Genomic DNA, 13,702 nt, shown 5'->3' with positions numbered 1-13,702 from the left:
TGCTTCATTGTTTTATAATTGAAGACGTTTTATTTATACATAAAAATAATGATTGGTTGTAAAATACCATTATAAACACACAGAATAAAACAGATCATAGCTCTATAAAAATAGAAAGGCAAAGTCACACTCTTTTGTCAGTGCACATCTGGTCCCGCTTCTCTTCATCCTCTTCCAGTCCCGTTTATTTTCTCTTCCCTCTTCTTCACTCTTTCTCTTCTCAATTATTCTTCTGTTCATCATCTTCACCCGTTTATTTGATTTTGTTTTCTTCTTCCTCTTCCCCCTTTTCATTATCTTCTCCTCTCCGACCTTACTCCTTTTATTTTTCTTCTTTCTCCTTGTCCCATTCCTCCTTTAATTCTATTTCCTTCTGTTATGCCTCTTTTCTTCTCCCCTTCTCTTCTTCCCTTTCTCCTCCCATTCTCTTTCTCCTTATATTCCTCCTTCTCTTTTTCCTCCTATTATTCTCTTCTTATTCTCCTTCCTTTCCCCCTTTAGCTCCCTTTTCCTTCTTCCTCCTCCTCCTCTTCTTCTTCCTCCACTTCTCCTACTCCTCTTTTTCTTCTTATCTTTCTCCTAGCGCCTGCTTCATCTCCTCTTTCTCTGTTCTTATTCTCCTCTTTCTCCTCATACATTCTACTCATCCTTTTTATTTCTTCTTCTTATCTTTCTCCTTCTTTCTCTTATCATTCCTTCTTTCCTCTTTCTCCTTCCTCTTCTTTTTATGATGGGGAAGGCAAACTTCATCGCAAAAATAAACAAATGTCACCTGATGAAATGCGTAACTGGTCATGTGACTTTGTCCTGTCACATGACCAGTAAACTCTGTCGAGCTCGAGGCGAGTGGAAACAATTCACGGAGAAGGGGCGGAGACAACTCGAGAGGACATTCTTAAATACCGGGTCTAAAAGTTGAAAAAAAGCTAATTGCCCGGCTCATATCAGGGACCATCATTCATCTGATAAAGGCCTACACATTTTCCGAACCAACGAACAGCACAAGTTCGAATTAAGCCCAACCTCACGTCACAGCGCTCCGCTCGGCGGCCTCCGCCCCGAGCTCTGGGCCTCCGCTCACCAAAGACAGTCAAGAGTAAAGAACTCATTGGGGGAGTGACTCGACTACCACTACGTTCTGAGCCTTAGAAACGATTATTGAAGGATGGCGTCAACAGGAGTACCTGATATGCAGAAGAATTTCCTGGAGATGATGAGAGGCAAAACTCCAAAGGATGTTAGACTGCAGTTCCGCAAAGGGAAATATTTCATGGCAGCCACTTCTGGCATCTGTTCAGGTAGTATAAATGTTATAGTACTGCTATCATGAGCAGTAATACACGTTAAGCAAATCAATAGACAGCAAGATGGATGAACGAGTGTTTAGTTCCGAATAATTTTATATTGCCATTTTATAATTATATGGCATTTCTTTATACTAGAACTATAAAAATGCTAAATTTATGCTTAGGCTTGTTCATTGAATGAGTCAGTGGTTAGTAAAGACAAGATACTCGGATAGTGGAAGAAAAAGTTAGTTGTGCATTGGGACAATGGATGATATGCATTTTTTTCTTTCTTTTTTTTTTGGGGGGGGGTATCCATTTGACTTTGAAACCATGTCAATACACAAAGAAAAAAAAGTGAAATAATTCACTTTCCATTAAATTACAAACTTGTTAAATTTGAATGTATTATAAACTGATCAATTCATTTTGGAGAAACAATCCAGGATTGGGATATGAAAAAAAATGTGTGCACCATACTTCCTGGGCAACATAATGATTAGAATTTCCATTAAAAAAAAAGAAAATGTCGTCCTCTAATCTTGTTGATGCCTACAATCAGGAAATATTATTATAGCAAGTGAGATGTTTGTAATTTCTATGAAAATTCATCATGTAGATATCCATGATAACAATACCTCAAATCTCAATAGGTTTCATTGCAAAAAAGGAGAATGACAATCATCATAGTTCATACCTTTATACTGCATCTACCAGAAAACACAGTTATTTCTGCAGTCAAATTTCCAGGTACATGTCTTGTATGTTATCTACCTAGCTTGGATAAATTCCATCAATACCTTTGACTTTTCTCAATATCAGGATACAAACAAGCGAATCTTATGGCTGTTCACAAAGATGTAGCAGCGGATCTGAGGGAGTATTGTCGTTTGAACTATGGACCCATGGCCTGTATCTTTAGCTCGGAACCAGGCCAGTTTGATGCTCCTCAACTCTCTCAGGATTCGGATGTAAGGTATGGAATGAAATTAAAGGCATTTTCATGTGACCTCTATACTGTTTTCAGAGCTTAGCAGCTGCAGAAATATCGAAGCCCAAGGCTCTGAAATGTAATTATGATTCTGAATTACTGATTTCTTTCGAAGGGGTAGGAACATAATGCAATATAAAAGATTGTATGAATTGTTCAGTTCTTCCTGCCATTCTTTGTGATATGGCAAGTGTTTAGGCACATATGTATCATGTTTTAATTAATTTTTGTTAATGAATTCCCAAAAATGTAGTGACCAAAATTTTACCATAATTTATAGTTTATTCCCACCTTGATTTAGAATTGACTTGTGAATTGTAATGATTACAATTTATTTTTTTAAATCAAGATAGGCCTATAGCTAATGTTAGTATAGAAAAAGAAAATCAGTTCTCATTTACTCTGGCATATAATGGTAACATTAACAAGTCATTTTCAATTTTCATGCTTTGATTCATAGAACTGACCTGTCTACTTATTGCATATTCAATGACGGGAAATTAAAAGAGGAGGTTCCTGATCTTCTTAAATTTGGGGATCAGTTGAATGATTTCTGTTTCTTCTACCTGGGATGCAGTTTTTCCTTTGACGAGGCCCTCTTGTCAGGAGGAGTGCCTCTTCGAAATTTGGAAAAGGGAGATGTTCCCTCTTTTAAGGTATTTTGGATATTTACATTTTAGCTCACCGGGGTTCTTTGTGCTGATATGAAGTTGATCTGAATAATTGGAGTGAGATGTATTCATAAGAAGAAAAAAAATACGACAAATTCATTAAAATTAGAATTTAAATGACAAAATGGCATTTTACATATTGCAATGCAACATAGGAGGATATGAATAGCTGTATGTTAATTGGTACAAAATGGCTCCTCTCTTTTTCATTTTGACATAAATTTACACCTGCTGAGGCAAGAATACACTCTATGAAATATAATGATATGATCTCATCGAAAAAAATATGGACAAAATAATAAAAAACTCAAAATATCAGTGTCTGACAAATTTTATCCAAAAATAAAAAATATTTCTTCTGCAAAATAATGAACAAAGGTTATTCAGATCATCTTAATATGAGGATTTAAGAACTCAATCAGTGAGTTTTGCCATGATTTGGTGGAGGGTTATTATGGATGGCTACAGGAACAAGAAGGTCCATGATTAAGTATAGGACAAAGAAAATGCAGGATTCAGCAAGTTAATTACAAGTATCTTCTTTTTTTTAAAATTTTGATTATAGGACTGATTTGGGAGCCTTAAATGTATTTGTCGATGGAGAGTTTGCCGAAACAGTTCCAGACCTTCTGAAATTTGGGGAGCAATTAAACGATTTCTGCTTCTTCTACTTTGGGTGCAGCTTTTCGTTTGACGAGGCCCTCCTCGCTGGGGGTGTGCCTCTCAGAAATCTGGAGCAGAAAAACACAAATGTCTCTATGTACAAGGTAGCTGCTTCTATTCTACACATACTATCAATATATGAAGAATAACTTACACTCTAAATCATTTTTATTTCATTTCATTTTCATTTCATTTATTCCACTATTGTGTTAAAAACATCAAAAGATCTATACAATGTTTCACAAATAATTACACATGACAAGGGGGGGGATCTTACCAAGCCATATGGGCTTGTCAATGATGATTCCCTACAAAAAATACAATTTACCATTGAAAACATTTAAACATAAAAGATACCAAATATTAACTTAAACTTAATTCAAAAGGAAAACATTCATGGTACAGTTTCATGAATTTACCTAATTCAGCAGTAAATTCATTTATAAAATCAGGTGCAGATTGTCCAGTTGGACGATAAACAACACCAATCACCATTTTCTTGCATGTATTATGTTTGCTATATACAACTCAATAAATAGACTTTCCATGGATTCTGATATAAATGTCAATTCCTTAATCACCATTTTTAATGACTTATTGATGTATAAACCAATTCTACCACCTCTTTTTTTTCATGCAAAAAAGTATTATAATTATCTCGGTTATACATGTTTACCGACAAAGTGTCACATAACCCAGTTTCAGTGATACCAATTATTTTAAATTTGTGCGATATGTTATTTGATAATATTTCAAAGTCTTCAAAGATTTTAGGAAAGCTTCTGCAGTTAAAATGAGCTATGGATAAATGTTTGTTTGTATCATTTTCATATCGTGCATTGAATATATCCATATCAAAATAATCGTTTACAAATTTATTTTCATTCAAAACATTCCATATGGTGTTGTCATTATTTGGAGTATACACGTTTCATCCAATGTATCATCCATCATAAAATTGTACTGGAAGAATAAAAAAGCATAATATATGGCATGGTTTCCTGTAAAACAAACAGAAAAGAAATGGAAATAACTTGAAGAAAGAAGAGAATAGACATGATAATACATAAAAATCCACAAAAATGCACAAAATACATTAAATTACATTACAAGGTTCAATGTAGTATCAGTATGGAGCAGATTGGGTTGCATCAGAATATTATCTTAGCAATTACAAGCATGTTTATATGGCAAATTCTCGGCAGATAATTTAGATTAAAGTCTATAAGCATGTATGCAAGTTAAATATGTTGATGGTCACTTTCACAACTTATGAGCTTCTTGACACTTTTCCCACCGCTGGCAGGAATCAAGGCAATTATTCGACCATCTGAAGACCAAGTTGAAAGTACTCCATCTGTTCCCTGAATCATTGCAAGCAACTTTTGATTTCTTGACATTGGGTCTTCTGCAATGGATATTCCAAAATTGTTGAGCTCTTTCCTATTCTCCAAGATCTCTTTCCTCTTTCTGTAGCTGGTTAACATTCCAATTATTGATCTTGGTTGTAGTTTTTTCTTACGTTTGCTAGATGTTTCCCTTGGCTCAGATGATGATGACGATTCTGACAGTTCAGCTTGGGTCGTCAAAGATGATTGTGTATCCTTCATTCTCCCGACATGATGCGAACGATCTATATCACGAACCACATCAAGAGAAAGACACCAAGCCGTTTTGTCAAAATGTCAACTACGGTGATATCCGTATTCTCACCACTGGTCTCATCTATAACAAAGATTCGTATGCAATGCTCACCTAGATTGCTCCATGTTATTTGCAGCACTTTCAAGTATTTCAACCCACATAATTTAGACATTTGACAAAGTTAAAAAATGTAGGCAAAATGGAAATTAGACAAATTAAATATTAGAGTAACAGATAATCTTACTAATTTGACATTAGACAAAGTGCAGAGTAGACCATAATGTAATTATATATTAAGGCAGCTTATAAATAAGATGCTTATTTGCCAATACTTTACACAAACAAGTCAATCTACCATATAACTAAAACTACAACAAAAACTACTAAAAACTTCTTTTTTTTTACCTCCCAGGAACTTGCCTGTTGACCTGTTCCTGCACCTGCCATGCTCCTCTTTGCACCTCCAATTGAAACTGCACCCCTCCTCTCTCCCTTCATTTGCCTCTCTGTTTCTCCCTCATTATCACAATTATTGTAACCATATTATATTTTAATGTTTTTTTGTTATTATCACTATTATCATTTATTCTAATTTGTGTCACTCTTTAGTTGTTACCTTCAATATTTTGTATAGCATCCTTTTAAACTATCTTCCGTCTCTCTTTTATACTATAGTTTTATAATGTTGCCTCTACGTATTGAAACTAAGTTACAGGGGCTTGCCTCCCATCCTGGTAAGCCCCTCTGTTCTGTTTCTTATAGTTATTAGCCAAAGTTACTTTAGTTGCATTAGTTCTCATTGTTTATACCTTCTAATTCTTATGCATTGTTCCGATTGATATTGTAACTGTATTGTTACTTTGATTTTGTTGTGCTTTGTGAACGGAAAATTAATAAAATCTAAATCTAAATAGTTGTTTCTGTTCAGGATCCAGTAATTAATGGGTTGAAAATGTTGGTACAGTATTTAAATTATTTTGTACAGTAATTAAGACCAATTTATACATTCTTCCTTGAAAATTACAGTATCCTCGAGTGATATTCATTCACGGTTTCAAATGTTTTCAGAACACTAAATGTCTGTCATTTTCTCCTATCCCTTTCAGAGCAATGTTCAGTGTCATGGGTGTGGCTGTTTCTATGGTAACCAGGTGGTATCCATGAAGCCCATACCTAAGGAATTGGTTGAGAAGAGTTATCAAATTACTCATCCGCTGGGAGACGTCCATGGAGCCCCGATGCACATAGGAGATCCAGGTTAGTTTGTCCATGGAGCTATTAATAGCTCTATGGTTTGTCTATATTAGTGAACCATGTGGTAGAAAAAAGGACAAAAATTGCTGTTTGTAGCTATTTGATATACAAGTGTTTTACAGTTCAGCTTTTTTAGCTCAGGTCAGCTAATTTTTTTTTCTCAGCTTTTTGTGAACTTGCAATTTCAGTTGTGTTCACTCACACCCAAAAGGTACTAAGTATTGTAAAGAACTCGCAATGTCTCCCTTTTACTGCTATAATTCTTGTTTCGTTGGATTTGATATATTGCCTTTGCATTATTATCGATAATAGAGCATTATTTTCTCGTGCAATATCATGCCGTATTGCACAGTCTAATGAATAGTGATTGTTAAAGATGTTGATAATTTTATTGGATGGCTTTTATGGGATACCAGAATTATGCAACTCATTAGTGTCAATGCTGCAGTCATCTAATTATTGATCTTACTATAGCACTAATTGTGGGATATTTGTGATATTCCATTCTGTACCATCCAATATACCTGTAATTACAGTACCAATAAATGTAAATAAAAAAAATGAGATGTAAATAATTTTATTGTCCCTTTATCATTTAGCTGTCATCGGCATTGATGTTGAAAAGATTGACTATGGGATAGCCACTCGATTTCATGAGGGAGATGTTGCAGTATTCTGGCCTTGCGGTGTCACTGGGTTAGAAACTGTCAAAGCTGCCAGTAAGTGGTAATAATTTGAACAATTTACCCTTGTTCTGCCATTGTGGGGTCTATTTACGTCGAGTTACACCAGGCCAAAAATGATTATATTCAAATAAGTAAGGTAAAATTTTTAAAAGAGTTTAGTAATAATTTGTAAAAATGGTTTATATGAATGGAGATATCCACAAAAGTAAGCAGATGATGCCATATTCCCTCTTTCTCTTTTTTAAAAATTGTATGAATTGCATTAATTATATATTAATTATATATGATATGTATATGATATGTATCCTTTGTAACAAAATGAATTGCAGCCATTATGATCTTATTCATTGAATCAGTAGTCAATCCATTTTTTACCTTCTTAGAGAAATTTGAATGAATATAATTTCATATGATAAAATATAAACGAAAAATTCTGAATATGACATCAACTTGCTCGTTGCATTTTTATGAAGACAGGCATAAAGCTCTTCCACCAAAATAATGCAAAACCTCAAAATGTGATGAATTCGTTGTCCGATTTTGATAAATTTCTCAGTGGTATGTTTGATTTTATTCCATCTGTCAAGTGATTTCCAGCCTGGAGTACACCGTCAATTAGTTATAGTTGAATATTAAATCCATTAGCTTCCAAATATTTTGATCAAATGATTACTTTGATATTTCTCCTCCTTAAACTCATTTGGTGCATTAATGGGCAAACAGTACAGTTACCAATCCAGCCTGGTAAGACACAGTACCATTTCATGGCTATACTGGCTGTACACAACAATGGGGCTGTTTAAAATATTGTGTGATGGTAAAGTAGTCCTTTTTCCTCTTCTCAATTGGTTAGATTTTATAAAGATAAATGTTGCATTTCTTTTTTTCACCCTGTTTTCTAGAACTACCATTGGCTTTCACACACAGACCTGGTAGCATGCTTCTGACGGATTCCCCCTGCACGAAACCCAACCCCAACCCACCCCCAGAGGACCTCCCTAGGGTAGTCTGGCTTGCCGATACCCCACCCCTAGGGAGCGCCCTATCTCAGGCCACTATGGATATGATAAAGAAACTTGAAATTGCAGCAATAGAGGATATAGGTAAGATCAACTTTAAAAAAACATCATCCTACAATTACATTGCAACTTAAAATGGCAGATCATTACGTGAATCCTGTGTTTAAAAAATACCCCACCAGCTTATAACACAGGAACCCCATTGCCCTGCGTGTTATGTCAATGGGAGGTCAGGTGGGGAATCTGAAACCCCAATTTCAGATTTTGGGAGAGCTTCAATTCTCTCGTTTAAACTGGGGTGGGGTTCATTTGACTGCTGATAAGGCCTTGCGTGTAAGTCAATGGGAACTCAAGTGGGGTATCGACACCCCATTTTCAGTTTTTGGGGAAAGTTAAGTTTTTCTCGTTTAAACTGGGGTGGGGTCGACTGCAGCTGCTGATAAGAGCTGAACAAACACCGCGCTGGAAACCGCAACATCTCTCTCTCTCCCTCTCTCTCTCCCTCTGCCTGGCCGTATGAAGGTCACTTCTCCTTGGGGGGAAGGTGGATTATCTGGGAGAGTGTGTGGTTGTTTACTTAAGGATTACCATTCCTGCTGATATCGGGGATGGGGGGGGGGCAGTGAGAGAAGCTTGGAATTTGAAATTGGGGTGTCAGAGGAGATCTGTTTTTAAACACAAATTTTCGTAATGAAATATCATTACTTTGCCGGGATGCATACAACATGTGTGTAAGTATGATATAATTTTCAAAATGTGTTGCATAAGTTAATCAATATATGCGATCTGAAGTTATTTACTTTTTTTTAAACTTCCAATCTTTTCTTGAAAAATATATTCTACCACGCAAACATTCATATTTTACGCATTGTGACCTAAGTAAAAGGATATTATGCCATCTATTTTGTATTCCATCAATTATGTGAAGTAAGTAAGTTTTCTTATTTACATTGATTTAGCAAAGATAGCTAGAGTCCTGAAGACAGGTAAACTTACATCTAATTTGCTACTTTCAAATCGAAATGTACAGGAAAGCGGCAAATTGGCCATCTCCTTGTAGAAGACGATCTCCTGAAGGCTGCCTTGTCACTCTCCCATGCAAAATCAGTTGCCATTACCACCGGTTTCCCGGTGAAGCTTGAGGGAGACAACCTCTTTGAGACCGATGGACCTCCAGGAGCTATTGTCATGGCAACCATGCTACAGGTCCTTGGCAAAGAGGTGGTGCTAGTGATAGATGATGTTGGAGGACTTCTTGGATGGATGATCAAATTGGTAGACATTTTAGTAGAAAGAGGTGGGTATATGGAAGTGCATCATCTTTGTGACCTAGCATTCATCTTTTAGACGGTTACACTTATTTTAATACAGTTACCGTATGTCTGAAGACCTTGCATGGTGTATTGATCCTAGATGGGTGTTACATAAAGCTATTTGAAGGTACAAGTGACTTAACAAACGACTGATGACCCTTTCTTGTGGTTAATACCTCAGTCACATTTGCTCTAGGGTGGCCATACGACAAGTCGCAAAAGAGCTGTTTTATCATTGTTTGTAATAGCTACATTTAGGTGGTTTGAATTAAAATAAGCTACATATAGGTGGTTTGAATAAAAATGAACAAAACCGCCCGTTTTGAATCGCTGTACGGGCACCGTACAGCAAATGTGACTGAGGTATGATACACCAGATTTGCATAGGTGTTGATTTAGTTTGTAAGAAGGGATCACCAGTTGTTCGTAAGGTTGCTTGTAATTTGTGAACAGCTTTCTGAAGCACCCTATTGGTCAAACTCCAGACTAAAAGATTTTAGTCTTCACCTCTGTTGAATGCTGTATTTCATCTTACTTCAATATTTATGACAAATCTATCATTCCAAACAATTCACCGATATCTTTTATAGCATATTAGCATATTCTCATTTCATGTTAAATAAATCGATTTTTATTAAAATTGATTTATTTTTCTTGATAAATGAGTGCCATCCACTTCCAAATCCCTTGCTCTTGAAATGATCAGTTTTGTTGAAGGTTAAATGTGGTGTTCTAATTAAGTCCAGTTCTAACTCCATACTAAAGAATTTTAGTCTTCACTTCTATCCAATGCTGTTTTTCATCTTTTTCGATATTCATGACAAAGACGATGTACTGAATAATTCATTGAAATTTATGGTTTAAGATCTGATCTTCAGAATGGTCATATGTTTCAATCCACCAGGTGTCCTGTCCAAGACCATTCCTGTAGAATGCTACCCTCCTACTGGTCAGTCAGCCTCCAAAGAGAATGCTGTTTCCTTCCTGACTTCCCAAGGTGGCCAGACTCCAAGGTTCGATCACCTGGTGGCGATAGAGCGAGCCGGAGTGGGGCAAGATGGACTTTACCATTCAGCCTCTGGGAGAGTCAATAATGCGAAGGTTGGAGGGATCGATGCTCTGTTTAATGCAGCGAGAGATATGGGACATGTATTTACCACCGGTGAGTGACTTATCAGTAGTTGTTGATTTGACCATTTGATTGCCACCATGCATTGCGAAAACTATCCTCTTTAATTAGCATCCTCTATCTTCTATCTTGCAGAAATATGGAGTAAAAGTAAGAAATTGAGACAAATTGGGTTACACTATGACATACAAAAAGGTTGCTTATTTACTCGAATTGCCCATAAGCTGAAATTATAGCACTATTTGAAACCCTCTTTGGTCTGTGAAAGCAGTGATTATTTACTACATTGTAAACTTTTGAAATTACAGCAATTATTTCATTGGTTCTGGAAAATTTGACTTCAGTATTTTTGAATTATTTTTTGGGCAGGGATTGGAGATGGTGGTAACGAGATAGGAATGGGCAAGGTCAAAGAAAAAGTGGTGAGCCATATTCCAAAGGGCGACATCATTGCTACAGTCACCTCAACGGATTACCTCATCTGTGCTGGAGTCAGTAACTGGGGCGGTTATGCCGTAGCTACGGCTCTCGCTCTCCTGAGGTTGTGCCCGATACATGACCGCTATCGTCGACGGGCCATCGGACTGCCCCCTACTGAAGAAGAAATTCAGAGCATCAAGACCGCTCTACCAACAGTGGAAAAGGTTTGCTATAAATCAAGTATAATATTGTTAAAATTACAAAAGAAATCCACTTGGCTCATTGTGCTTAATACATTTCTCAAGAGAAAACTATGAATGATTTGTCATAGTGTGCTATTTTTAAGCAAATTTTTGGTATTTCAAATTTCTTTAAAATTTTACTATGAAAAATTGAATTATTGAATATACATATGACATAACTAATAGCCAAATAAATTGTCCACATAAATTCATCTTATTGATCAGGTAACATAAATCAAATATCAGTTTGTATATCTGTATAGATTTATGTCATGCAGTCTTTGCATGACATTTTTTGCAGATGTTTCTAAATTTTCTAAATTTACCTGTATCAGAACATTAGATTGCATATAGTTACAATTGAGTGTCATTGGTACATTTTTTCAGTAGGAGGGTAAGATTCTGGTACATTGACAAAATTATTTTTGTTCCTTTTCCATAGGAGGAGAAAGCTCTTGAGGCTATGGTGGAGCTAGGGTTCATGGATGCGTCAGGAGAGGTCAAAATGGCCGTCGATTGGTTGCCTATTCATGATGTCCATGCTAACAAGATCAAGGAAATATCCAGTGTCTGCTCTTAGAGATGAAGAAGATTTAGCTGAATAAATTGAACTCATGAAAAAAGATAACCCATGAGTAATTTAACCTTTGTGAGAATTTAAACTATTATTCTGTGGTGTTTGGAGGGTGTTATGTATATGCCATGATATACATGTAAGTCATACCCTTCTCGTTCTTTGGTTATAATAATATTCAACATTTGTGTAGTACTTAGCACAATGTTTCAAAGTGCTTCATGCTACGTCTGCCAGCTTTAGCACAGCTGCCCTGATCAGGCGCTCAAGCAATCAAGGAATCCCTTCCTACTGGGTATCCATTTCCTACACCTGGGTGGAGAGTGGCAGATGTAGATAAATGCCTTGTCAAAGGACGTGGGTACTGCAGTGGGATTTGAACCTTGGACCTGTGGTTCAAAGTCTGGAGACTTTCTCTCACATGATTAAATAAAGATAATAGCACTATTGTCTTGATAATGTAAGAGAGTGATTCCAAAACAGCAGACGAACAAAATCCTAGGGATAACATGATTTTCATTGTTGTAGTAAGTGAGAGAATGTCATCACATACAGTTTATAGTCATTATATATCAGATGTATTTTTATCCAGATTGCCTAAAAATTGCTAAAGTAAATCCTGTTTTTAAGAAAGACGACCCTCATGAAATAAGTAAGTATAGACCTATGTCAATTCTTTCTAGTATATCTAAAATCATTGAAAATATTATTTACAAGAGGCTATACAAGGTTTTGGATACACATGATTTATTAAATTCAAATCAGTATGGTTTCAGAAAAAGTCATTCAACTGACCTTGCTCTAATTTGATTACATGGTAAAATAACAGATTTTATAGCCAATAAAGAACATGTAATAGGGATAGTTATGGATCTATCAAAGGCCTTTGATACACTTGACCACTAAATTTTACTTCAAAAACTTTACTCTTATGGAGTTTGTAGTGTTGCTCTTTCCTGGTTTCAAAGCTATTTAACCAATAGAAAACAGAATGTTGTATATAATGATGTTTCTTCAAGTTTTCTACCAATCCGATGCAGTGTCCCACAAGGATCGATATTAGGTCCATTACTTTTTTTATAATATATCAATTACTTAATTAATACAACTTCTGTTCTATCGTTTATTTTATTTGCAGATGACACTAACATATTTTACTCACATCATAACCTTAACACCCTAGTTGATACACTAAATAATGAGTTACTGAAATTATCTTTATGGTTTAAATTTGATAAATTGTCTCTCACCATCAGCAAAACTAATGATTCTGGAAGAAATTGTGTAATTGCTGAGAAATAAGCAAAGTAAGCGCGGATTCGGTCACTTCCGTCAGGTCTTTATTCCAGCAATAATAATACTCTGTCCCACGTGTGCATATCCGTGTTGGTGCTCTTCAGTGTGAACATTCTTCAGCATAGATTTCAAGATTTCACAAAGTTCAATTTATGTAACTGTACCAGATCTAGATCCTCGATGATATACTGACAATCAAGCCTGGTTTTACAGACTTTCTCATGAAATCAATGTTTACTGCAACTACTGGCATTTCTCTTTAATACACTACAAATTTCATTGTTCATATTCAAGTATTTAAATGTGATGCTACCAACATAATTTCAATTTTTTTATACTTTGAATAAACCTATTCATGATTACCCCACCTTAATTCTTCTAATTTACATTAAGTCAATCCAAATTACTCATTGCCCAGAGATCTGTAAGACATCATGGTCCTAACCTTTGGAATCCTCTCCCAGACTCAATTAAATCCTCTTGCTCCCTACACTCATTCAAAGCTAAAGTTAAG

The 13,702-nt window shown here is 35.8% G+C and overlaps 1 protein-coding gene across 2 annotated transcripts; it reads left to right on the top strand.

Annotated features, from left to right (window-relative positions):
• Positions 1–817: 817 nt before the first annotated feature.
• Positions 818–13,353, top strand: LOC121418366 (D-glutamate cyclase, mitochondrial-like). 2 transcript variants are annotated; one of them, XM_041612189.1, is made up of 10 exons: positions 818–1,298; positions 2,109–2,262; positions 3,514–3,715; positions 6,362–6,512; positions 7,109–7,228; positions 8,098–8,298; positions 9,245–9,511; positions 10,432–10,689; positions 11,026–11,300; positions 11,761–13,353. In XM_041612189.1, exons 1-10 carry the CDS (start codon positions 1,166–1,168, stop codon positions 11,896–11,898), a joined length of 1,899 nt encoding a protein of 632 aa, XP_041468123.1. In that variant the 5' UTR covers positions 818–1,165; the 3' UTR covers positions 11,899–13,353. The 2 variants fall into 2 exon arrangements, with proteins under 2 accessions (XP_041468123.1, XP_041468124.1); XM_041612190.1 differs by lacking the exon at positions 3,514–3,715 and adding an exon at positions 2,738–2,933.
• The last annotated feature ends 349 nt before the right edge of the window (positions 13,354–13,702 follow it).

This window comes from Lytechinus variegatus, chromosome 7 (assembly GCF_018143015.1).
Source record: "Lytechinus variegatus isolate NC3 chromosome 7, Lvar_3.0, whole genome shotgun sequence".
Classification (NCBI taxonomy): Eukaryota; Metazoa; Echinodermata; class Echinoidea; order Temnopleuroida; family Toxopneustidae; genus Lytechinus; species Lytechinus variegatus.
The sequence above is the reverse complement of the archived record's forward strand: the minus strand, read 5'-3'. Positions and strand labels throughout refer to the sequence as shown.